The sequence below is a fragment of the Macaca nemestrina genome, chromosome 4, assembly GCF_043159975.1.
Source record: "Macaca nemestrina isolate mMacNem1 chromosome 4, mMacNem.hap1, whole genome shotgun sequence".
Lineage (NCBI taxonomy): Eukaryota > Metazoa > Chordata > Mammalia > Primates > Cercopithecidae > Macaca > Macaca nemestrina.
Genome location: NC_092128.1, coordinates 184,392,392 through 184,417,926, shown reverse-complemented (window position 1 = coordinate 184,417,926; position 25,535 = coordinate 184,392,392). Strand labels below are relative to the sequence as shown.

At 46.7% G+C, this 25,535-nt stretch overlaps 1 protein-coding gene across 5 annotated transcripts in view; it reads right to left on the bottom strand.

Moving 5' to 3' along the window:
- Positions 1 to 24,647, bottom strand: part of LOC105472602 (MX dynamin like GTPase 1) — a 40,037-nt gene extending 15,390 nt beyond the window's left edge. For 2 of the 5 annotated variants that reach the window (XR_011622840.1, XM_011725992.2), the window contains exons 1-13: positions 24,415 to 24,464; positions 23,364 to 23,472; positions 20,097 to 20,172; positions 18,521 to 18,646; positions 14,349 to 14,541; positions 13,183 to 13,320; positions 10,432 to 10,586; positions 9,300 to 9,438; positions 8,498 to 8,696; positions 6,577 to 6,655; positions 4,890 to 5,012; positions 4,320 to 4,461; positions 1,201 to 1,359 (exon numbers count right to left, since the gene is read on the bottom strand). Coding sequence is in view for 4 of the 5 variants with exons in the window: in XM_011725992.2 (XP_011724294.1) it covers positions 1,201 to 1,359; positions 4,320 to 4,461; positions 4,890 to 5,012; positions 6,577 to 6,655; positions 8,498 to 8,696; positions 9,300 to 9,438; positions 10,432 to 10,586; positions 13,183 to 13,320; positions 14,349 to 14,541; positions 18,521 to 18,625 (1,432 nt within the window). In the remaining variant the exon portion in view is untranslated. The other 3 variants (XM_011725991.3, XM_071095746.1, XM_071095745.1) reach the window with 3 other exon arrangements.
- Positions 24,648 to 25,535: the final 888 nt, after the last annotated feature.

Genomic DNA, 25,535 nt, shown 5'->3' with positions numbered 1-25,535 from the left:
CACCCCTGAATGAGCTGTTCTGAAGCTATCTCCAGCTCCTTAGTTCATGGATCCATGAGTGATTATTAATTATTCCTAAGATGAGACAGCTGAAATGTGAGTAATGATGCTGTCAGTCAAGGAGAGGATGAAGAAAAGAGATTCAATAATGTCTGGAAAACCAAGAAAGCAAAGCATTTCAAGAAGGGAGTGGATCCACAGTGGGATATAGTTTCCTACCTATCTGTGACACACCTAGATTCTTACAGCACTCTAAAACGCTCCAAACACGTCTACATGTGCAGTTATTTAACCACTGGCTTTACTCCTTGGAGATTTCAAATAAACGGCCGATTTTGAGTGTGAATTTTGAGTGTGAAGCCAGCATAGCAGTGAACAGGGTGGAGGTGTGGTGTGATAGGAAAAATAGAAATATTTTGTCTTTGTCACCAGTTCCTAACACAGAAGCCCCTACATCTCTTGGAATGTCTAGCCTGTTAAGAGTATCTTGTGTTTTTAAGAGATGATGCCCGGTGGGCCCCTACATAGCTTCAGGATTGGGAACGGGCACTAGAAAGACCAAGCCTTGAGTAGAAACTTAGAACTTCCAGCTCCACCGAGGAGGGAGGGCCTGGAGATTGAGTCAATCATCCATCATGCCTTTGCGATGAAGCCTCCATGAACCCTCCTCAGCAGTGAGGTTCTAAGAGCTCCCTGGTTGATGACCACACACACATCCCTGTGCCATGAGGGTGGTGCCCCCAACCCCGTGGGGACAGAAGCTTCTGTATTCAGGCCCGTATTATGTGCCTCTCCAACAGCTTCATTTGTGCCCCTTATCAAATCCTTTCTAATAGACCCGTAAATGTTAGTGAAGTGTGTTCCAGAGCTCTTGGCTGACCTGAGGAACGGGTGGCAAGAACCTTGATTTATAAACAGTCCGTCAGAAGAATGGGAGGTCTGGGGCTTGTGACTGGCGTCTGCAGTGGGGGCCGGTCTTGTGGGACTGAGCCCTTTAAGCTATGGGATCCACACAGACTCAGGGCAGTGTCAGAATTGAATTGAATTGTTGAACACCAACTTGACACCTGCAGAATTAGAGGTCTGCTTGGTGGTGTGGGATGCGCCCCAGGAGGAAAGTGCTGAAGTCTGGTGCTGGCTTTGGTTCGAACCTTTCCCTTCTTTAGAAATCAATGCCCAGAAGTGAAACTGAGCACTCACCCGTCACAGTGTGTAGCATATTCACAGCTGGCTCTTCCAGTGCCTTGATTTGCTGTTTTACGATTGTCTCAAATGTCCTGTAATTCACAAAGCCTGGCAGCTCTCTACCACGATACTGATTTTCAAATTTCTGCATTTTTCTACTCGTAATTTTATGGCCTATAGCAGGAAAAAAATAACACCAAATTATCTCACAAAAATAATCTTGCACATTTTTCTAAACACAATACCATTCTAGATTTTCTGAAAATATAAATGGCAAGAAAAAGTGATATCAAATCAAATCTAACTGGTAAACTAAAAATATTCAGAGATTTCACACACACACAGAAAAGCCAGATCTCAAGATAATTTTCCTTAGTCACCTCAGGAAGGGGAGTGCAGAGTCAGGTACGATGCCAGGAACCTGCACATGCAGAAACTTTGAGTAAGACCCCCTCTTTTTTTTTTTTTTTTTTTTGAGACGGAGTCTTGCTCTGTCACCCAGGCTGGGGTGCAGTGGCGCAAACTCGGCTCACTGCAAGCTCCACCTCCCGGGTTCATGTCATTCTCCTGCCTTAGCCTCCCAAGTAGCTGGGACTACAGGTGCCCGCCACCACGCCCGGCTAATTTTTTTGTATTTTTAGTAGAGACAGGGTTTCACTATGTTAGCCAGGATGGTCTGGATCTCCTAACCTCGTGATCCACCCGTGTCAGCCTCCCAAAGTGTTGGGATTACAGGCGTGAGCCACTGTGCCTGGCCAAGACCCCTTCTTAAAAACTTACTCAAGTATGAACTGTTGTGAACCTAATTTTAGTTTTACCAAAGAAATTGTACCATAACACATTCCTTGCCCTCAACTGTATGCCCATTAGAAATGAGCATGAACACTTTCTGGAATTAACAACATGTCATATATTCATGTGTAGAAAGTGTTTACAAGTCAAATGGGATAACAGAGTAAACCAGGTATATCAACTTGTGTGAATGTGATACAGTAGCACTGTTCACTGTGTAAGATGCTGCATTTTTCTTTAAACTTTTGGAATTGTTTGTACTCCCAACAGTCCACATAGAGAGAGTTAGCCCCATCAGAAGTTCAGAGGGTGTGAGTTCCTTTTTGAATGGTAATCTAGTACCCTTTTTCAGTCAGGAAATACTTTCCCATAAGGATTTTTCTTACTGAGATATCATTTACATAGTATAAAATTCACTCGATTGAAAGTATATGGTTCAGGCCAGGTGCGGTGGCTCACGCCCATAATCCCGGCACTTTGGGAGGCTGAGGCTGGTGGATCACTTGTGGTCAGGAGGTCAAGACCAGCCTGGCCAACATGGTGAAACCCCATCTCTACTAAAAATACAAAAATTAGCCAGGTGTGGTGGCAGGTGCCTGTAATCCCAGCTACTAGGGAGGCGGAGGCTGAAGCAGGAGAATCACTTGAACCCGGGAGGCAGAGGGTGCAGTGAGCCGAGACTGAGCCACTGCACCCCAGCCTGGGTGACACAGCAAGACCCTGTCTCCAAAGAAAAAGAAAAAGAAAAAGAAAAAGAAAAAGAAAGTGTATGTGTGAGTGAATTTTAGTATATTCACAAAGTTGTGCAACCATCCCCAGACATAACTCCCAAACCCCACACCCATCACCCATCAATGACCACTTCCCACTTTTCCCTCCCCAGCCCCTGGCAGCCACTATTCTGCTTTATGCCTGTCTGGGTTTGCCCACTCTAGCCATTTTCTATCAATGGAATCATAGAATATGATATGTGGCCTTTGTGGCTGGCTTCTTTCACTCAGCATGATGTTTTCAAGGTTCATCCATGGGGTGCTGTGGACCAGCGCTCTGTGCCTGTCTGTGGCTGGAAATATTCCAGGGCTTGGTGTTATGGGCTGAGTTTGAGTTGTGACCTCTTCAAATTCCTATGCTGAAGTCCTAACCCTCAGGAACTCAGAATCTTACTGTGTTTGGAGACAGGCAAAGAGGTAATTAAATTGAAATCAGGTCACTAGGGTAGGCCCTCATCCCATGTGCCTAGTGTCCTTGTAGGAGAAGATGAGGACACAGACACACACAGAGGGAAAACCACATGAGGACCTAGCGAGAAGACGCCATGTGCAAGGCAAGGAGAGAGGCCTTAGAAGGGACCAACTCCACCAGCACTTTGATCTTGGACTTCCAGCCTTCAGAATTGTAAGAAAATAAATTTCTACTGTTTAAGCCCCCACTAAGTCTGTGGGACTGTGTTATGGCAGCCAGAGCCAACTGCTACACACAGACACATGCCAGTTAGTTTATCGATTCATCAGCGGATGGTCATTTGGGTTCAGTGATATAGAAGAGAGCAAATGTGGCTTTAGCTGTCATCAGCTCCTTATCCTGACCATCCTCCCCAAGTGCCCCACTCTCCTGTCTTAAGCCAACATACCAGGCTCACCACGCTATTGACTCATGGCTATGGTCTACATGTTAGTGTCCCCTAAAAATTCCTATGTTGAAACTCAATCCTCAGTGTAATGGTATCAACAGAGGAGATCTTTAGGAAGGATTGGGTTATGAGCACTCTGCCCTCATGAATGGGATTCCAGGCACTTCAGATACTGTATTTTTTGCAATTGAAGGTTGGTGGCAACCCCATGTCAAGCAAATCAGCACCATTTTTTCCGGTAGCACATGCTACTTTTTGTTTCTGTATCAGCAATTTTTTAGCAATAAGGTGTTTTAAACTAAGGTCCGTACATATTTTTTAGGCCTAATGTTATTACACACTTAGTAGACTACAGTATGGCATAAACGAACTGTTTATGCACCAGAAACCAAGAAGTTTATGTGACTTGCATTATTGCAATATTTGTTTTGTCTGGAACTGAACCCACAATCTCTCTGAGGTATGCCTCTGGTATCTCTGTAAAAAAGAGGTCTGAGGAAGCTTGTTCGTCCCTTATCCCATGAGAGGACACAGCTAGAAGGTGCCATCTTTGAAGCAGGGAATAAGCTCTCACCAGACACCAAATTTCCTGATTCCTTAAGAATGGATTTCTTGCCTCCAGAACAATGAGCAGTAAGTTTCTACTGTTTATAAATGACCCAGTCTCAGGTATTTGGTTGTAGCAGCTCAAAGAAGGGACTAAGACACTCACCTTCTTGCAAATTGTTTTCAATTATTATACCCCATTTGTGGAACTCACGTCGGAGTCTGGTAAACAGTCGGCTGTCATCTTCCCCTACAGTTTCCTCCCCTTGTATGAGAGCAGTGATGTCCTGATTAAAGGCATTAATTTTCTGTCAAGAAGAAAAACATCAGTATAAGCGGATAGACTTCAAATCCAAGGTCAAGGTCGTTTGGAGGCCGTGCCTATGTGGAGGGTAGGGAGTCATTCTTTGCTTCCTTATGGGACACTGTGGATCAGAGGAAAGCAGAGGTTTTGGCACCAGAAAATCCTATTCCACCCCTTACTGCCTTAAGGATCTGGGCAATGATCATGACAGAGCGGTCACAATGCAGCCTGAGCATCCCTCACTGCTGACTCCCCCCGCACACCCGCACTCCCTGCCCTGCCTCCCTCAGCCCTGTCCACCCTTTGAGTGCGACGGGCCAGATGTCTTTGGATCAGCCTCGGGGGAGTGAAGAAGGAAGTGCGTGAGGCCCAGGGCCCCTTTTCTGACCATGACATATGCTTCTCCAGCTCCATGTAGCTGGCAACACTCACGTCTATCAGAAAGAACATTTTTTCATTTTCATCTTCCGGTATGTCGACACCATACTTTTGTAGCTCCTCTGTTATTCCCTGGTGACTCTCCTTGATTTGATTTTCTAACAGCGGCAGAGATTTCTGAGGAAAATGGAGAGAAAATAATGGGAATTTATAAAGATGAACAGGGAACGAAAAGGAGGTCCCGGGCCTCCCTCTACATAGGAGCTGTGTGGGCCATTTGACTTCCTGGCTTCCTCTAAAAAGAAGCTTTTCCAGACCTGGGGGGCAGGGGGACACACGCTAGGGGCACTGTTTTCTGCCCAGGTCTTCCCCCTTCCCGACTCCTGCGGCAGCAGCCTCATGAGCAGCACTGAGGCACCCACTGTGCAGGGGTGCTGGGCCCTGGTAGAGCGACCCAGGGGCAGTTCCTCCTGTCGTCGAATTAGGTAAACTCTCTGGAGGGAGACTGGAGAGATCCACTTGTTTAGTAGGTTCTGAAGAAGTGGCATTTGGAGCAATTGGAGATTCAACAACTTTTATGTTGTTTGCAATCAATAAAAAGTGATCAGAGACTTATGTTTTTAACAATACGGTTGACACCATGTGCTGGCTCACACTTCCATAGCAAACATCTAAAAATGCCGGCTGACATGTGAAAGCCATACCTTTAAAATGTATCGGTGGGCTGACAAGCTAGTGAGGGGTACTCAGATGCCAGCCCCAGTAACAGTGGCCAAGGAGGGGCTCAAGAAGGAGGCAGCAATGGAGCCTATCTCAGCCGCAAGGGCATCTGTCTAGGTAAGAAAACTCAAACGTAAACCTACGAGCCTGACTTGGTACAATGGCAAAAAAAAAACCCCATGGGCTTGCTTGAGGTGGGGAATCTAATAAAGGAACCATCCCTTTTCTGCATACAATGGGACCCCAAAGAGCTCTGCACTCATCACAATCAGCTAGAAAACAAACCCATTCTGCACCCACATTCCTGGGGACCACGGGGAAGACCTTGCACTCTGGTGCTGAGTTGAAAATTTGAAAAAGGCCAGCCTGGCCAACATGGCGAAACCCTGACTCTACTAAAAATACAAAAATTAGCTGGGCATGGTGGTGTGCACCTGTAATCCCAGCTACTCAGAAGGCCGAGGTATGAGAATGGCTTGAACCCAGGAGGCAGAGGTTGCAGTGAGCCAAGATCACGCCACCGCACTCCAGCCTGGGCAATAGAGAGAGACTCTGTCTCAAAAAAAAAAAAAAAAAAAAAAAGAAAGAAAAAGAAAATTTGAAAAAGGAAGAGACTACATTCAGGCAGATTTTTAAAAAGAACCACAGAGCTTTTACAAAGCTTTTAGAAGTTAAAAAATACGTTCGTTAGAACGACTAAGACATTATAACAGTGGTTGTCAATGGGAAAGGAAGAGTTAGTAGCTTGTGCATAAGATTTTAATTTTTATTTTGGCCCAGTCGAGATAGTCTGTCAGCATCCCCCCAGACTGTGGTCCCCTGAAAAGCAGTATCCGCATCGTCTGGGAGCTTGCTGGAAATGCAGAATCCTAGCCCGCACTCCAGACCCACAGAATCTGAATCTGCATCTTAACAAGATCCTCAGAAGATCTGTGTGTACAGCGATGTTTAAGCAGCCAGCAAGGTTCAGCTGTGTTCGTGGTATTCTTTTCAGAGAACCCACAGCTCTGCCCGTGCTTACACAGATGTGTGCGATGAGCTCGCTGGTAAGTTTCTCTGCCAGGCAGGGAATCGTGGCCTTGCCTTCCTCCAGCAGATCCCTAGAAGAGAACACAAGAATGATTTCCACCTTGATGTAGCCAGAACACGCATGTCTGCCTTCTGCTGTTGGGAAAAGTCAAGGTGAATTTCAGTTGTTTACAACTGGATGGAATGTCTTGCAATTGGTACCCAACAAATACTCAGAATTGGATTGAATAGGATTATGACTGAATTTTAGCAATCTAGGATATTTCAACAATGATATGGAATAAGCCCTTCCAGCTGATATAATAAATGTGTATCATGGTATTTGACTCTAGACTTGGTCATCACAAAAATACACAGGCATGTATAGACACGTTTATATAACACATACCCCCTTCTATGTGTAATATGTGTAGGTAATCATAATGGATAGAGACATATCTTCATACGAATACATTGAAGCATCCTGAGATAAATGGGTAGCAGAACACTGAGGAGAAGAGACACAAGATATCTTGTCCAAGATAAAAACTTAAACCATGGGCTGCCTGGAGGAAGGAAGTCAAGCATCTTCTCACCCGATCCAAAACTTGTGCTCCCAGGGTATTATTACAGGGTTTCCCACATTTTATAGGACATTTTAGGATAAAGGAAGCAGCGAAGCATGAGTTTCTGTGCCTTTTTGTGAGAGTATAGTCATACCTAAGCTTCGGTTTCTCTGTCAATTTTTCTAGATTGTAGTAAAACACATACAACATAAAATTGACCATTTAACCATCTTTAAGAGTACACTTGAGTGGCATTAAATACGTTCACACTATTATGCAACCATCACCACTGTCTTCAGAACTTTTCATATTCCCAAACTGAAACAATGGCCCCATTAAACACTACCTCCCCATTTTCTCTCTCCCAGCCCCTGGCACCCACCATTCTTTCTGTCTCTATGAATCTTACTACTCCAGGGACCTCAGCTAAGTGGAATCAGACAGTATCCATCCTCTTATGACTGGGTTCTTTAACTTAGTAGAATGTTCCCAAGCTTCATCCATGTTGTAGCATGTGTCGGAATGTCCTTGCCTTTCTAAGGCTGAAAGTATTCCACGTTTTTGTACAGACCACATTGCTTTCTGCATCCGTCCGTCAATGACACTGAGTCATCTCATCTTTTGGCTATTGTGAATGTGCAGAACAGCATGTAAGTTTCTGTTTGATATTTCTGGAATTCTGAGTAATGGTTCTCTGTAGGCTTCTGGGAGAACTGAATGCAAGAATGTTTACAACTCTACATAGTCTCATCATTTTAAATCTTACCAATTTATTAGTCTTTTCCTTTAAAAAAATGTCACTTTTGGCAGGAGGGATAGAAAGGCCTTATGAACTATTCACCTACCTTTTCTTCTGGGATGCTTATTGCTTCCTTTTAATGTTTGACTTTAAACTTTAACTATTTTGGTATAATGAGGTAAGAGCAGTATTTTAATTTTTTTCCCAAATATTAATTAGCCCAACACCATTAATAGATAATCAAGCTGATATAGTCCACTATTTGATTTGAAATGCTGCGTTTATCATGTATCAAATATATAATATATATCCAGGTCTATTTCTGGACTTTCTACTTTTCTGTTCATGTTTTTATAAAATATGGTTCTAGCACCATACTATTTAAATTATTGTACATTGTTCTCTCCCTATTTTGATTTTGATTGGTTTTTAGTTTTTTTTTTTTTTTGGGGGGGGCAGTATTTTGTAATCCCCTTTCTATTCTTCTAGCTGAATTCCATAGTCCTTGTTGGGGAACAGGCATAGTCACACACACACTCCACACATCTGTGGGACGGCTGCCACTTTCCCCAGGAAGGCCTGACATCCTGGGCTTGGACTGATCTGTGATGAAACCCAGGCGAGCGCACCTGAAATGCGGGTGGTCCTCAAAGAAGATCTTCTCTCTCTGCAGGGCTTCGGACAGGCTCAGCTGGTCCTGGATCTCCTGCTGGCCGCGGCACTTGACGATCATGTAGCCCTTCTTCAGGTGGAACACGAGGTTCCGCACCACATCCACAACCTTGTCTTCAGTTCCTTTGTCCACCAGATCAGGCTTCGTCAAGATTCCTGCGAGCCAGATGTATTTGGGGAGAGAACGTGCCCAGTCACGAGGCAGAGGTGAATGAACAACCGCTCATGCCCCCAGTCTCCCAGGGTTTCCTCCCATCCTTGCTTGAGGGCAGGCCATGGGCCCTGCAGAACCATGGGGCCAGTGGAGCCCCGCTCCAGAAAAGAACTCCGTGGCAAGCCGCGTGAAGGCAGGAATGCCTCCCGGAACAGTGTGTGGCTCTCCCCAAGCTCCTTCACCCGGGTCCACTGTAGAACACGCCACATTTTGTTTGTCCCTTGAGTTATGGACATCCCATCTCAAACACATTCTTAATGAATACCATGTGCTTCCTGAGTTTGCCCTGCTTCCGAGCCCACTGTGCCTTTCTGAGCAAGTAGATAAGGGTTACAAGGTAACCTAGCCAGTGAAAGTCAACAGCAGCTCATTTCGCTTGGCCTTGGTGGGCACCAAACCTGCCCCCTTAGCAGGTCTTAGTGGAGGCAGGTCCCCACTGAGCAAAGCCCATGGAGACTGGAGGGACACTTGCCCACTGGCAGACCACTGAGCACAGGCGGGCTCCCCCATTCTCACCGAGCACGGATGGGCTTCCCCATTCTCACCGATGGTCCTGTCTCCCTCGGGGTCCACCTCCTGGGCCATGCTCAGCGCCTCTGTGGTGGCGATGTCCACGTTACTGGGGACCACCACCAGGTTGATCGTCTCCTGCCTCTGGATGTACTTCCTGATGAGTGTCTTGATCTGTAAGGAAATGAGAGGAGGTGACTCCTGAGTATGGCAAAGGCAAGTGAAAGGTGAGACAGGTCCTGACCTTGTACTTGCTTCAGTCCCTGAGAGTCCCAGGGGTATTTCCCCCAAAAGAAGTAACTTTGGAGAAATGAACCCACAAACGCAACCCTGGAGGTACCTACCAAGCTGGAATTATGAGAAAATAAATTATCTGCGGCAGAAACAGAGCTGTAGGCTCAGGGAAAACCACGAGGTTTCAGGTAATTAACCCCCAAGACCTTAGATCTGATGGTCACAATGAAAAATGGTGGCCAAAAAACCCCACTTCACCCCTAAATCTTTAATCTGTAAAGGAAGATTCACCAATACTAAAATATCATTATACCTGTTTCTTTCTTGCTTGTTTTGTTTTTGTTTTGAGACAAGTTCTTGCTCTGTTGCCCAGGCTGGAGTGCAGTGGCACAATCATGGCTCATTGCAGCCTCCCTGATTCCAGCAATCCTCCCAGTAGTTGACAGGTGCACGCCACTATACCTGGCTAATTCTTTCTTTTATAGAGAAGGGGGTCTTCACTATGTTGTTCGGGTTTCTGTCAAACTCTTGGGCTCAAGGAATCCTCCTGCCTCAGCCTCCCAAAGTGCTGGGATTATAGGAGTGAGCCACTGTGTGTGGCCCATTATACTTCTTTTTAATGCTCTCTTCCCACATAAGACCCCTTCCTAATACACAGCACTTTAGATATGGCATTGCATAAAACATAAAACAAATACATAGATGTTTCCAACTGGGCCCATTGGCCTCACTTTCTCCAAAGAAGCTTCCATTCAACTTGACAGAAGAGACTGACCAATGGGCTCTCTAAATTCCCCACTCACACCTCCAAATACTAACTCAGCTCTGGACTCATGGTTACTCTAATACAGTACCCCCTTTCTCCTCCCACCCCTCCCACACACCCCCCATCCCCACACCAACGCCAAGGTCAGAGTGGGTCTGAAGTCTGACCTTATACCCAATGTCAGGAGGTTGATTGCCCACAGCCACTCTGGTTATCCCAGGAAGGTCTATTAGAGTCAGATCTGGGACATCTCGGGAGCTGATCTCCAGGGTAATTAGCTCATGACTGATTCCCATTCCTTCCCCGGCGATGGTATTCTGGGCTAGAGAAGAAGCAGGGAAAATCAAACCCAGAGCTTAGGATGAAAGGACCTCATGACAGTGAATACTCCGAAAGCATCTTCTCCTCTCTGTGAGTCATGGATAAAAGCATATTTGGAGCAGGTTCAATTTTCTGTGATGGGGACGAAAGAGATCTCAAAGGATAACTCAGTATTTTCCCTGCTGTTGGCCAGCACTGTGTGTAGAGAGACCTTGTGAGAACATCACCATGAGTGACACCCACTTAGACCAGTCCAAAGCCGGGCTGAGGCAAGAAGTTCTTCCTGGTAGCATTCCTAAATCCTTCTCATTGGTGTCAGTAGCAAATCAGCAACCAAGCAAAATAAAAACAAAAATGTATGGAAATTCCTAAAATATAAACTGGAAAAATCATATGGGGAAATGTGCTCATTTTAGCTAAGATAAGCACTGGTTGTTAACATCCCAATAAGATTTTATTTTGCTCCTTCCTCCTTAATGAATTTCAGGATAGGAATTTGTTTCATCAAATTGTTGGCTAACACCACTTTTTTCTACATCTAGAATGTCTTTTTGGGATGTTTGATATCAATTTAGAACTTAGGAAATAACAGTGGTTATGGTCCACTAATTGTTCCCCCAATATCCATGTACCTGCCATGTGGTCATGAGACCGGGTTCTGGCCAGTGGGCCATGTGAAAATGTTATGTGCAACTTCCAGAGAGTGTGCTTATGAAGGCGGAGATATGCCCCTTGCCATGGTCCAGCTGACTTCAAAGTGGACTTGCTGACTAAGTCACAGCCGTGGGGGGGTCCTTGGAAACAGAGGCCACACCCAATGAAGAAACGGGATCAGAATAAGTCTTGGTTCCTGACACTAGAATCCCCAGTCAGCTCTGGTCTGTCCCCCTTCAGACTTATATGAGAGGGACAGAAAGCTTCTACATTGTTTAGACCACTGTGTTAGCAACTTGCTGGCACAATGGCATCCACATTCCCTTCCATCCCTGTATGCATGCTACTTTACAGGGTGCCTCTGTCACTTCCATGGAGAGAGAGAATCTGTCCCTTGAAATTGGGCTTGGCCACTTGACTTTCTCTGGCTAAGGGGATGTTACACAGTGCGACGCCAAGAGAGACTGAAAGGTGTTAGATGCTGGGTCTTGCCCTCTTTTGCTGCTAGGAACCCCTCCACCCAAATTAAGAAGTCCAGCTTAGCCTTCTGGAGGGGAGAGACCACACAGACAGAAGGCCTGGTCACTCCAGCCAAGGGCCATCCTGGACCACCAGCCCCAGCCCAGCTAGCCCAGAGAAGAACTGCCTGGCTGGTCCATCAAGTCATGAGAAATCAAAGTGGTTAAGCCATTAGTTTTAAGATGGGTTTGTTCCACAGCCAGGGCTGACTAACGCACACAGTTATTTTGAGTGTTCTGCTGCAGGCAACCAACCTGATCCCAACTAATTCAAAATCATGGTTTGTCAACAACATTATTTATCTTTCTATAAACAGTCAACAAATGTGATTAATGCTCCATCTTTACAAATGCTAAACTTGTCCCTTCCTACTGCTGGGCATCAGTTCATGTCACTTCAGTACCTTCCCAGTGTGAATGAAACTTAATCATGTGACATGCTAGAAAAACAGAAAGGTCAAGAGGAAGATGTTATCCGTGCATCTCACAGTGGCTGCTCTTTGTCAGCTACTCTGCCCTATCTACACTGCTGGTGTCGTTTCCCCTTGCAGACAACTTCAAATTGATCCTTGTGGTTTGCATTTATGGAGGCCTGCCATGAGTTAGCCTAAGTTAGGATTATGCAAACCCAGGCACTCCCCACCTTTCTTAGGAAAAGGGTGCTGGTTCTGAGCCCAGGCACTCCCCTCCTTTCTTAGGAAAAGGGTGCTGGTTCTGAGAGGGGTTCAGTGATGATCCAGTCCACAATGTGGAGCTCTTTGTACAAAGGAAGAGTAGGAGGAGCTCCCTCACCCTCACATCTGGCTCCTCTTCTGCCAGATCTAAGTAGGGAAGCCTTTGATTAAGGGACAGATCGTCCATATTTGGGGACAAGTTTTACATTTCAAAATTCACATTATTCTAGATACTCACATAATAAGCAATAGATGTGTTTTTGAGACAGGGTCTCACTCTGTTGCCAGGCTAGAGTGCTGTGGCAAGGTCACAGCTCACTGCAGCCTTGACTTCCCAGGCTCAAGCAACTCTCCCAGCTCAGCTTCCTGAGAATAGCTGGGACCACGGGTGCATGCCACCATGCCCAGCTATTTTAATTTTTTGTAAGAGACAGGGTCTCACTATGTTGCCCTGGCTGGTCTCGAACTCCTGGGCTCAAGCAATCCCCTGTGTCAGCCTCCCAAAGAGCTGGGATTACAAGCACAAGCCACTGTGCCCGGCCAGAAATAAATTATTGCTATCAGATGCTGATATCCAAGCATGCTGGTCATAATGAGGTAAAAGAAGTAGAAGGAACTGGGGCCTGATGTGCAGGAGAAAGGGGTCCTAAGGAAACAGCACAGGCCCAGGGAGGTGGGAGTAGGAACAGTTACAAACTGACCGCAGGCATGTCAGAAGGCTTGACCAGGCATCCAAACAGGGGGTACTCACCTTTATTAATTTCCTTTTCTACCTCTGAAGCATCCAAAATCTCAATCTCGTAGTCCTGGTAACTGACCTTGCCTCTCCACTCATCTTCATTCACAAGTTTCTTCAGTTTCAGCACCAGCGGGCATCTAGTCACGATCCCTAGAAGGCCACACCCACATCAGTGCTCCACTTTGCTCTTAAAAGACCTACATAGTGCCTTAGGCCCATGGTTCTCAAACTTTTATACGCTCATCTGGGGAGACATTTAAAACTGGAAACTTTCTGGTCTTACCCTCTGATATGTGGGAACATTAAAACTGGAAACTTTCTGGTCTTACCCTCTGATATGTGGGGACATTGCACTGTGTCTGGGTGACCTCAAGAACATGCATTCTGAATACGTAACCCAGGTGAGTTTTTGCTCACTAACGCTTGAAAGCCACCACTCTTGGCTTCCTGCCTCATCCCAGTGTTCTGCCATCAGCTCAGGTGGCAGACCACACGGGGAAACCCCCCAAACTCATCCGAACATCTTCCATTATCCTCCCAACATACACACGCTACCCCCATTAGGAAAGTATCCTGCTGCCACCAGGCCACCTTAACACTGTCCTCCTACTGTAAACTCCTTCCATATTCTACTTACCATGCCTGACCTATATTGCAAGACCCATCCCAGGCCTGAACTCTTTGAGCCCTCACTGATCTAGTTCTGAACTGGGGGACTCAAATGCATTTATTCAGATCTCCTCAAACTGTAGATTACATATTACTTACGTGAAAAAAAATGTGCAATGAGATAGTGTTATGAAATGGTGTTCCCTCCAAATTCCTATGTTGAAACCCTAACCCCTAATGGGAATGTATTTGAAAATAAGGCCTTTAAAGCGGTAATTAAGGTTAAATGAGGTCATTAGGGTGGGCCCCAATCCAATATGACTGATGCCCTTACGAAGAGGAAGAGACAGCAGAGATGCTTGTGTGCAGAAGGAAGGTCGCGTGGGGGAGCGGTGAGGAGGTGGCCATCTGCAAGCCATGGAGAAAGGCCTCAGGAGAAACTAAACCATGATGTTGGACTTCCAGTCTCCAAAACTGTGAGAAAATAAGCTTTTGTTGTGTAAGCCACCCCATCTGTGGTATTTTGTTATAGCAACCTGAGCAGACTAATATAGAATGTAAGTTCTTACCACTGCCTCTGGGAAGGGCAACTCCTGACAGTGCCTCCAACACAGAGCTCTTGCCCGAGCTCTGGTCCCCGATGACGGCGATGGCCGGCAGGGCCAGGTCCTGCTCCACACCCAGAGCCCGCAGGGAGTCGATGAGGTCGATGCAGGGGCGCACCTTCTCCTCGTACTGGCTGCACAGGTTGTTCTCAGCCACCTAGAGGAAGCAAAAATGGAGAATTCTTCATGGCCTGCAGATCATGTTCATGATATGGTTTGGCTCTGTGTCCCCATCCAAATCTCATCTCAAATTGTAATCCCCATAATCCCTACATATGAAGGGAGAGACCAGGGGGAGGTAATTGGATTGTGGGGGAGGTTTTCCCCAGGCTGTTCTCATGATAGTGACTTTTCATGAGATCTAATGGTTTTATAAGTGTTTGGCAAGTTCCTCCTTCAGTCATCCTCCTGCCGCCTTGTGAAGAGATGCCTTCCTCCATGATTGTAAGTTTCCTGAAGCCTCCCCAGCCATATGGATTGTGAGTCAATTAAACCTCTTTTCTTTATAAATTACCCAGTTTCAGGCAGTTCTTTATAGCCGTGTGAAAACAAACCAATACCCTCCATTAAAGATGGCCAACTTCAATAAGTCTAATACATAGGTTACTGGAATCCCCAAAAGATAATGGAAGACACACACACAAAAAAAAAATTCAAAGAAATAACACACACAATTCCCTCAAACTTAACGAAAACCATAAACCCAAAGATCCCAGAAACTCAACATCAAGCACAGCAAACATAAACATCATCAAGCCATTAAGAGGGTCAAATTGCTCAAAACCAGTAATAAAGAGAAAATGACAGGAGCAGCCAGAGAATGATATAGTGTGAGCAGAAGAACACAAATGAGAAATCTGCTGTAAATCTTATCAGAAACAATAAGTGAGAAGACAGTTAAGCAGTATTTTTAAAGTACTGAAAAACACCGTCAATCTAGAACTCTATACCCAGCAAAAATATCTTTTAAAAATGAAGGCAAAACAAAGACCTTTTTAGCCATCCAAAAGCTTAACTAATTTATTACCAGTAGACCTGCACTACAGAAATGTTAAAGAAGTTCTTCAGGTAGGAGGAAAATGACACTGAATGGAAATCTGGATCTACACAAAGGAGTCTATACTAGAAGGGGTAACTACTAGACTTTTTCCTATTACTTTGCTATCTTTATTGAATGTTTGAACATAAATAACAATATTGTGGGATTTATGATGTATGTAAAAGTAAGATGCATGATAGAAATAGTATGAAGGCTGGGAGCAGAGAGATGGAAGTACACTATTCCAAGGTTCTCACACTATACATGAAGGGACAGACTATCACTTGAAGGTTGACTTATTAAAGATATATGCTATAAACAGCAAGAGTTATACTTAATAAGACAACAAAGGAGACATGATGGAATCATAAAAAATAATCCAGAAGGCAGAAAAAGAGGAAAGGGGGAATGAGGAACAGGTGGGATAAATAGAAAACAGCAAGATGATATTCTCAAACCTAATTATATTATCAGTCACATTAAATATAAATGATCTAAATATTCTTAGTCAAAATACTTTGAAAAAGAAGAACAAAGTCAGAGGACTAGCATTAACTAATTTCCATAATTACTATAAAGTAATCAAAACAGTGAAGTACGGCCGGGCGCGGTGGCTCAAGCCTGTAATCCCAGCACTTTGGGAGGCCGAGTCGGGCGGATCACGAGGTCAGGAGATCGAGACCATCCTGGCTAACACGGTGAAACCCCGTCTCTACTAAAAAAAATACAAAAAATCTAGCCGGGCGAGGTGGCGGGCGCCTGTAGTCCCAGCTACTCAGGAGGCTGAGGCAGGAGAATGGCGTAAACCCGGGAGGCGGAGCTTGCAGTGAGCTGAGATCCGGCCACTGCTGCAGTGAGCTGAGATCCGGCCACTGCACTCCAGCCTGGGCTACGGAGCGAGACTCTGTCTCCAAAAAAAAAAAAAAAAAAAACAGTGAAGTACTTGCATAAAAACAGAGAAAGCAGCAGACTTCACATTCATCCTGCCCACCTACCAGCAGCTGGGCACAATTTTCCAAACGTGGGCTGATTGGGGTTCAGGAAGAAAATATGAGAAAATCATCTCATCTTTTACCTCTTTCTTTTTAATGACTATTTTTGTGCATGCTTCAACATGGACATAAGTTTTCACTAGAATAGCTTCTTTATATCAGGACAAGAAGCTCTTTATATTTGGGGTCAGATGATTCTTTGTTGCAGGGGCTGCCCTACACATTGTAGGAGGTTTAGCCAAATATCTGGCCTCTATTCACTATTCACCCTGAGTTGTGACAACTGAGATGTCTCTAGACCTGGCCACAAGTTCCAGGGAGCAAAACGGCCCCCGACTAAGAACCACAGCCTTACCAAATGCATGAATACCATCAATAGCCTCGGTCTTAGTTCACACCTTGTAACTTTTTGTTTTCATTTCTTTATACTATCTATTTACAAAAGTGTGTCAAACATAAGAAAGCAAATACGCATGTACTAACCACTTGGGTTAAGAACACAAACACTCCCAGTACTTAGGACATTGCACACACCTCCCTAGTCACCTCCTTCCTGTTACTCCCTCACCTCCAGAGGGTCCCTCTATCCTGAGGCTTGCAATCATCACATCCTTGCTTTTCTTTAGTTTTGCCACCTATACGTTTTTCCTACAATGGTATATTGCTTATTGCTGCCTGTTTGGGAATTTTATATAAGTGGAATCATTTTGTGTATTTCCTATGTTACTCAATTCTTTGGTTCAACATTGTTCATTTGATGCAGCCATTTTGATGCCTGAAAATCTAGTTCATTCCTTTTTACTACTGCATAGAATTCTGCTACATGAACATACCACACTCCCAGGATCCATTCCACCATGACAGGCACGTGGACAGAGTCCGGGTTTTGCTGTTATAAACAGTGCTGCTATGCAGGTGGCTCCCAGGGGGATGTGCAAGAGTTTACACACGGTTCTCAAACTCCAGCATGCAGCAGAATCACCTGGAGAGCCTGGTAAAGCACAAGGGGTGGGCGCTGCCCCAGAGTGTCCAATTCACCAGGTCTGAGAGTGGGAGGAGGGGCTGGTCATTTGCATTTCAATCAACTTCCCAGGTGATGCTGATGGACTGGTCTGCGGGCCACACTTTGAGAACCACCATCTATCCCCAGAAGTGGAACTGTCAGATCACAAGACACACTGTGTTCTCCTTGACTGGAAAAGGCCAAGCTGCTTCTAAAGCAGGTGAGTATGAGTGAGGGAGAGTTCCTCCTGCCCCACACCCTGACATAATTACATCTCTTACAGCCAGACAAGAGATGCATGAGGCAGGGAAATGCAGAAAAATGTAAACAGTGGTATCAGGGCGGTGGAAAGGTGGTGGTCCTCTGTGTTTTTCCTAAATGATTCAATGTTTTTAAAATATTGTTTGAAAAATTGTTTAACATTGCCTAGGAAAACAGAGCCAGCCTGAAACAGACCAATGATCCATGGTAATGATCCATGGTAATAGGAAACTGAGCACTCAGTGCCTGGACACTCCCTGCACTTACTCCTCTCAACAGCCATATAAAGCAAAGACTATTATTCTCATTTTAGATATGGAAAACCAGGCTTATAACAGGAGGAATAACTGCCCACGATCACACAGCTGGGAGTGTCGGCGTCGGGACCAACTCAGGTTGGACTGATTCCAGGGGCCATGATTGCTTCCCACCAAAAATATGTCTTGATTCTGGGCAAAAAATGCACCACGTGGCTTCCCTACAGAGATAATATCCTAATGATGCCCCACGGTTTGTAGCTTGAGACTGAATCATGATGTGGGCAGGAGAAACAAACCTAGTGCTCCTTGAACCCAGGGCCTGGGCCAATTCCTACATGAACCCATCAACAGCTCAGCCGGTGGCCCCAACCCCAGCAGCACCTCCATCCACAGTCAGCTAAGGCAATGAGTCTACACTTGGTTGTAAGCTGGCAAGTAGAGGGTCAGGATCTGCATCCTGGCACAGGAGAGGTGAGAGAGCAGGCATCTCTGGGGCAGCAGCAGCACCTCTGTAGAAAAGGGCAGCCTCGAGTGGACACGGCTCATGTCACATGGATAGCGACTTTCAGAGAGCAACTTACCGAGCCCGGACTTTTCTGGGCCACGTCAGCATCTCCATTCAGTAATAGAGGTTGGGATGCAGCAGCTGGATCAGCTTTTACAATGTCCACTTCAGAAAGAACCATCTTCCTTCTTTCTAAGTTAAGCTTAAAATAAAGCAGATGCCTATTCAACAGATAAGCAGCTGAGTGTATTCAACCATGGAACCAAACCCACCACCAGAAGGGAAGGCCCCTGAGGGCGGGGACTCTGACTAGTTGTTCTTGGTGATGTCCCTAGAGCCTAGAAGAGTGCCTGGGACATGGTGTGTGCTCCCTGGCTCTTTATTCACAGAAAGAGAAACAGAGGGACCCAAAGAAGCCGAGGTCAGATGAAGACACACGCTGCCTCCCCGCTCAAGACGCTTCAAGAATATCCCTCTAGGCCTGGCGCCGTGGCTCACGCCTGTAATCTCAGCACTTTGGGAGGCTAAGGTGGGTGGATCATGAGGTCAGGAGTTCAAGACCAGCCTGACCAGATGGTGAAACTCGTCTCTACTAAAAATACAAAAAAAATTAGCTGGGCATGGTGGCGGGCACCTGTAATCCCAACTACTCAGGAGGCTGAGGCAAAGAATTGCTTGAATCTGGCAGGCAGAGGTTGCAGTGAGCTGAGATCATGCTCCTGCACTCCAGCCTGGGTGACAGAGCGAGATGCTGTCTTAAAATAAAAAAATAAAAATAAAAATAAAGAATATGGCTCTGTTCCCCAAAAGATTTTCTGTGTATCTCCTGTCATAATTTGAGGCCGAATTTCAAAAATGTTTTCAGTATAAATTTGAATAGGATAACAAAGGACACAATTTCTGATGCAACTGTAATACAATTTAAAATTTTACATTTAAAGGCCGGGAGAGGTGGCTCACGCCTGTAATCCCAGCACTCTGGGAGGCCAAGGCGAGTGGATCACCTGAGGTCAGGAGTTTGAAGCTAGCTTGGCCAACAGAGTGAAACACTGTCTCTACTAAAAATATAAAAATTAGCTGAAGTAGTGGCACATGCCTGTAGTCCCAGCTACTTGGGAGGCTGAGGCAGGAGAATCACTTGAACCTGGGAGGTGGAGGTTGCAGTGAGCCGAGATCACACCACTGCATTCCAGCCTGGGTGACAGAGCAAGACTCTGTCTTAAAAACAACAACAAACAAAAACAAAAACTTTACATTTAAAAATCAAATTGTTATAGAACTGTTTCCAGTGTAGCCAAGGGAATCCAAATGTTATGGTAATTTGACACCCAAACCTTTAGTTTAAAAAAAATGTGAGCTCTAAGTCTTTTATGCTCTTTCTTTTGATCATCAATTTCACATTTTCATTCTTTTTCTCCCACAAGTGGGGGAAATGAAATGTCATTCATTTTACTCTTGAAAGCATGTAACTGACTGCCTTATATTGTCTGCACTACAAATACACATGTATTTGAAATTCATTTTTAAAATGTTGTAGGACAAGTGTCTAAATACAAAATTTTAGTGTCTAATAATCTTGGATAAAAGTAACTGAAAATCTTTCTCCTATGACTCAAAATAAATGTCATAGAAAATAGCATGCACCAACTTACCTCCAATATACGTTCCTTCAAATAAAAGTAACGTCAACAAGTCAGATGGTATCACTGAGCTGTTCTCCTGCACCTCCTTGAAATCAAGCAAAGTATACAAGTAAGACCCAAACCCGTGGAACACCCAAGAGTACCCACCCACCCAGTCCCATTCCCATTCCCAAGGCTGAGAACCGTGCAAGTGCAGGAGGTCTGAAGCCGATTCTGATTTCCCAGAATCCTTTTCCTATGTTTCCACTATTTTAACAGATGAATAAAGCAGAGTTTTGCTGCAAATCTGCTGCCTGGATCAATAATATGTAAGGATGCTCTCCCTTGCTTCTCCTCACGGGAACCTTCCCCGAGAGCCACGTGATCTTTGTTAATATCATGGGGGTTGAAGGGACAGGTTAAAACAAACTCGTTGCCCTGCTCTGTAACATATCTAGCTGCACACCTGAGCCAACGCCATTTCTCGTGTCACACTGGAGTTCACAGAAGTGTCCATGTCAGGATGGTCGGGAAGCACTGCCACGGGTTCATGCTGCCTTGGCTAAAGAACAGGTCCCTGACGCCAATACTTAAAACTGTCCTTTTCTGTCTCCCTTCCCCGGGTTTAAACGCTTCCAGGACAGGCATCCTTGTTTGATTTGGATGGGAAGGAAGGGATGTATTCCTTTTTTTTTTTGAGACAGAGTCTTGCTTTGTTACCAGGCTGGAGTGCAGTGGCGCGATCTTGGCTCACTGCAATCTCCACCTCCCGGGTTCAAGCGATTTTCCTGCCTCAGCCTCCCAAGTAGCTGGGACTACAGGCGCCCGCCACCGCGCCTGGCTAATTTTTTGTATTTTTTTTTAGTAGAGATGGGATTTCACAGTGTTAGCCAGGATGGTCTCAATCTCCTGACCTCGTGATCCGCCCACCTCTTTTGTCAGGTAGGAGTGGAATGGTTACAAAAGGCAATCCATTGTAAACGGTACTTATGGAGTCTAACAATCTGGAAATTTATTCCCTAAAACTCCCATGCCTTTAGAAAGACCTCATGTGCCCAGGGCATCCCAGGCTCGATACCAAAGACCACCACTTCATCTGCCTCTCAGGAGTGCCAGTCTTCTGGGCTATGGTTGCCTCAGTTGGACTTTCTGCAGCCAGATACGGAGCATTGTTGAGACCAGGACTTGCACCTCATGACCACGGGTTCCACTCAATCAGCTGAAACAGGACTTGGTGAGTAGATTCCCTTCCCTAATTTGTTTCATAAATTGAGATTTTCTGAAAGCTAAACCTTATGGGTTTTGTCTGTAAACCATAAACGTTTGCACCTTTCCCTGATCATTCGGAACATCCGTTTCGATTTCAGGGACAGGGCAGTCTCGGGAGTTCAAACTGATTTCTTACTCCTCCATGGAGCTCGGCATCCAGCTGCAGTCTTCAAACTAAACCAGCTCTGGCCTTGGAAGAGCCAAGAGGTGGTGACTCCTAGCTCTCCATCCCAAAATGCTCCTAAAATGTCTCGGCTGCACCCTGTGTTTGCAGAGGAGGCTGCAGGGAGCCTGGACATGCCTCCCACCTCTCTCTTTTCCAGTCCTCCATCCACTCGTCACTGCACAGCCCCACTGGTCAGAGCCTGAGGTGTTAGGTGGGCATGGATGGGGTTATGCACCAGGCTCTTCTCACATCCTGAGCAACTGCCCCTGTGCAGGGGCTTTCTTCCATCCCTGCCCAGGTCAAGTTTGTGCCCATGACATATAATAATGACTTGTGACTCTAATGTCTCAAAATGGAGGCACTCATATTAGGTGGCATTAAGCCCACAGTAGTTTTCTTTAGAAACAATAAACATACATGTTTCTCATTTTCGCTCTTAGTAAAGGGGTTTTTCTTCAAAGTGGTAATCATGTGTGTGGTAGACTAAGGGGATGAGGGAACACTTGCTGTGGCCCAACGCCACCAGAGACCCCAGTGGATAAGGACCCGGTGGCAGGCACACCCACGGAGGATCGCAAAAGCAGCAAGGGACTGGCAACGTCTGAAGCATTTTCAGAATCTTGGCAGTGAGATTTCTGAAAGCTTCTTCCTGACTTTGGCAGCTGGGCAGCCCAAGACGAGGCCCCTGGAGGAACAGATTTCCCTCCACCACCCAGCACTAGAGAGGGACTTCCCGATTCCCTGGAGTGGCTGTCAGTGGGCTGGCCTCCGGAGCCTCCACTGTGGGTCCTTACCCTAATCACTCCCTTTAATCATTGTACTGTGAATGTCTGCTCAATTGTGTGTGTGAATTGCTCACAATAAATCTTAAATTTGAGAATCGCTCATTGCCTACTGGGTCATCCTGAAAGCTTTTGGGAAAGTGACAGCACACAGCTGGAGGAAATCTGGTTAACAATTAAAATGAACCTGACTGGGTGCAGTGGCTCATGCCTGTAATCCCAGTACTTTGGGAAGCCAAGGCGGGTGGATCACTTGAGGCCAGGAGTTTGAAACCAGCCTGGCCAACATGGTGAAACATTGTCTCTACTAAAAACATACAAATCAGCCAGGTGTTGTGAAGTGTGCCTGTAAACCCAGCTACTCAGGAGACTGAGGCACCAGAATTGCTTGAACCTGGGAGGCGGAGGTTGCAGTGAGCTGAGATGGCACCACTGCATTCCAGCCTAGACAACAGAGTAGGACCGTGTCTCAAATTACAAAAAAAAAAAAGAACCCAACGGCCCACTTCATTTCTGCTGTCCCTTGGAATGGTGGTGGCTGGATGGCGGCCTTCTCCACTCCAGATTTCAGGGCGCGGGAGTTTTCCTGTAGCCTCCAGACCCAGAAACGATCTCCCAGCAGTGTGGCCACAGAATTCCTGCAGTGAGGGTGGAGGTGGCATCCAGGGTTGCCAGGGGGTTTCTCTCCTTGTGGGGAAGCTTCCTCAGCTCAGACCCCATAGAGGAGCAGGGATGGGAGGTAGGATTCAGCCCCCTTCCTCTCCCAAAACCCCTAATAAGCATCACCTACTACCTACGCTCTAGGAAATACCTAAGATGCAAGTCTACTACTTTCCTAACATAATCCAGTCTAGTTTTTTCTTTCATACACTTTTAAGTTCTGGGGTACATGTGCAGAACGTGCAAGTTTGCTACATAGGTATACATGTGCCAATCCAGTCTAGTTTTAAAACTAACTCTTGCAGGACTGACATTCACCTTTTCTTAAAGCGTTTTTCCCCCAAACCCCACTAGCATTTAAATTTGTTATGAATAAAGAGAGAACATCTTGCACTTTAGACCAAATGCACTGCTACCTACCAAAGCCCCTGAGCTGGGTGAGCAGGTGGGCGGCAGGGGCGCCAGGGAGGCGGTGGGAGGCGTGTCCACCGCGACGCTGGGATTCCTGGGCGGCAACTGCGGTCCAAGGCTAAAAGATGACGGAGCCATTTTAGGAGCCCTTTGGGACTGACACCGGGGGTGGAGGTAGACGCGTGGTTAGCATCACTCCACTCTACTTCCCAATAACAAACGTGATTTAAAATTTGACCAAATAACTTGGGCCATCCCAATTGCCCAGCTCGGCAGTCACCCGCTGTTAGTGTTGATAGGGTGGGGGCGCAGGTCTCAGCTGTGCCCGGGCTCCTTCTGCCACCCCCGGGACTGTCCTGCCTCCCTTCGTCCACCGCACCCACTCCATGATCCCGGCCAACTACGCTGGACCCCGAGGGTGCGTCCACCCCACGCGCCGGGGAGGCCCCAGGCATCGCATCCACTGGGGCGGTTGCGGCGGGGGAGCACCGGGCAGCGGTCTTCCAGCGCATGCCCCATCTCGGCCCAGATCGGAACCCCCTTTATTCAACAGGATAGGCGAGGACTCCTTGAACCTTCCCTTCCCAGCGACCTCCGCACTCTGACTTGGGTTTGCTTTGGCGCGTTCGCAGGAAATAGAGGTCGATGGAAAGCGGTGGTCCGCGTTCAGGTGGGCTCGTGGCCCACGCAGCAGTGGATCTGAAACTTTCCCGGCGCCCTTTCCCACTTACTAGAGTCCCTCGGAAACCTCCCCCGAGCCCCGTCCCCCACCCCTTCCCAACCTCTCCTGCAAGAAGGCCGCGGGTTAGGGGGGGGTGTGTCTGATGAGTCATCAGGAGCCTGGGCAGCCTGGTGGGAATCAGAATCAGGCGTGCTCCGAGCCCGCCCATCAGCGCCCTTACTATTATTATTATTATGTTAGTTACTAGCAGCCGAGAAGATGCCCCCGCCGTGCCCGTGCTCCGGAGTGCTGGTCTCCGCCACGAAAGCCGCTCTCCCAATGCCCGTTTCCGTGCTCCTAGCGCGGTTACTGGGCGCTGCCCCCAGAAGCGACACTCACCGGTCCCTGCGCAGTGCAGAAGTACGGCCTCTTCTCTCGCTCCGCCGCTTTTACCCCGCGCCCCGCCCCGCCCCGCGAAGAAACGAAACTCACAGACCCTGTGCTGAGGGCTGCTCCGGGCGCAGAAACGAAACCTAACTCCTGGCCCCGCACTGGCAGCACGTGCCTCCCGGGAACTCGCGGGAGACGCAGGTTCTCGGGCCGGAACCCAGGCCTGCTGAATCAGGAGCTCGTTTCATCACGCCCGTGTGAGGATCCAGGTGCTCCAGAGGCTCGCTAATGGCCGGGAGTCATCCAAGCCTGCACGTATCCTTGAACCTAGGCATGCCCTCACCTCCCCGCTCCCCCTCGTCGGTTTTGAAAACAGATGCATTGGTAATTGGGGGTCTTCAGTTCCTGCCCAGGGCTCACTGGGATGATCCCAGCACCAGCAGGGATTCCCAGGCATTGTGTGCCAATGGTTGCAGCGCCCCTATTGTCCTGAACTCCGTCCAGCACTCCCACCCCCACCCACCCCCATCAGGCACACCCATATCATCTTCCTCCTCTCCCATTTCTAGGCCTCCCTGGAGTTTGGCTCATCTGGTCTCTCCAGGGTGGAAACGGGTGTGTGGAAGGAAAATAAAATAGTAATAATAAAATTTAAAATAATAAACATAGGTAATAGTTAACATTTAGTATAAGCTATTTAGAAGTAAGACATAGGCTAAAATTTTAAGCAGCCTCTCCCAGCACTGCTAACAAGTTGCAGATGCAAGCTTATCTCGAAAGCTTATCACCTGCCTTGGGACCCCAGCCTTATCCAGCTTGGAGGATGACTAGTCAGGATAACTAAATCGCCAATTTCCTCAGAATTGTCACGGGTTAAGTAATTTACTGTCTTTGTCTGAAGCCTGTATCCTACCTTGTTTTTCCTGTCTCAAACGACAAATAAGCAAGCTGCTTTCTTTGTTGGGGTCGGCAGTCATTTGGGGCATGAGCCTGCTGTCAGCCGGGGTGCCCGAATTAAAAGTTCTCTTTTGGTCTCCAAAGGTCTCTTTGTCTTCCTTGGATAGAATTTTACTGCAACAAGTGAAAGGGGTTGGGGAGGGCTGAGTCAAGCAGACCCATGGGTGGCCCTC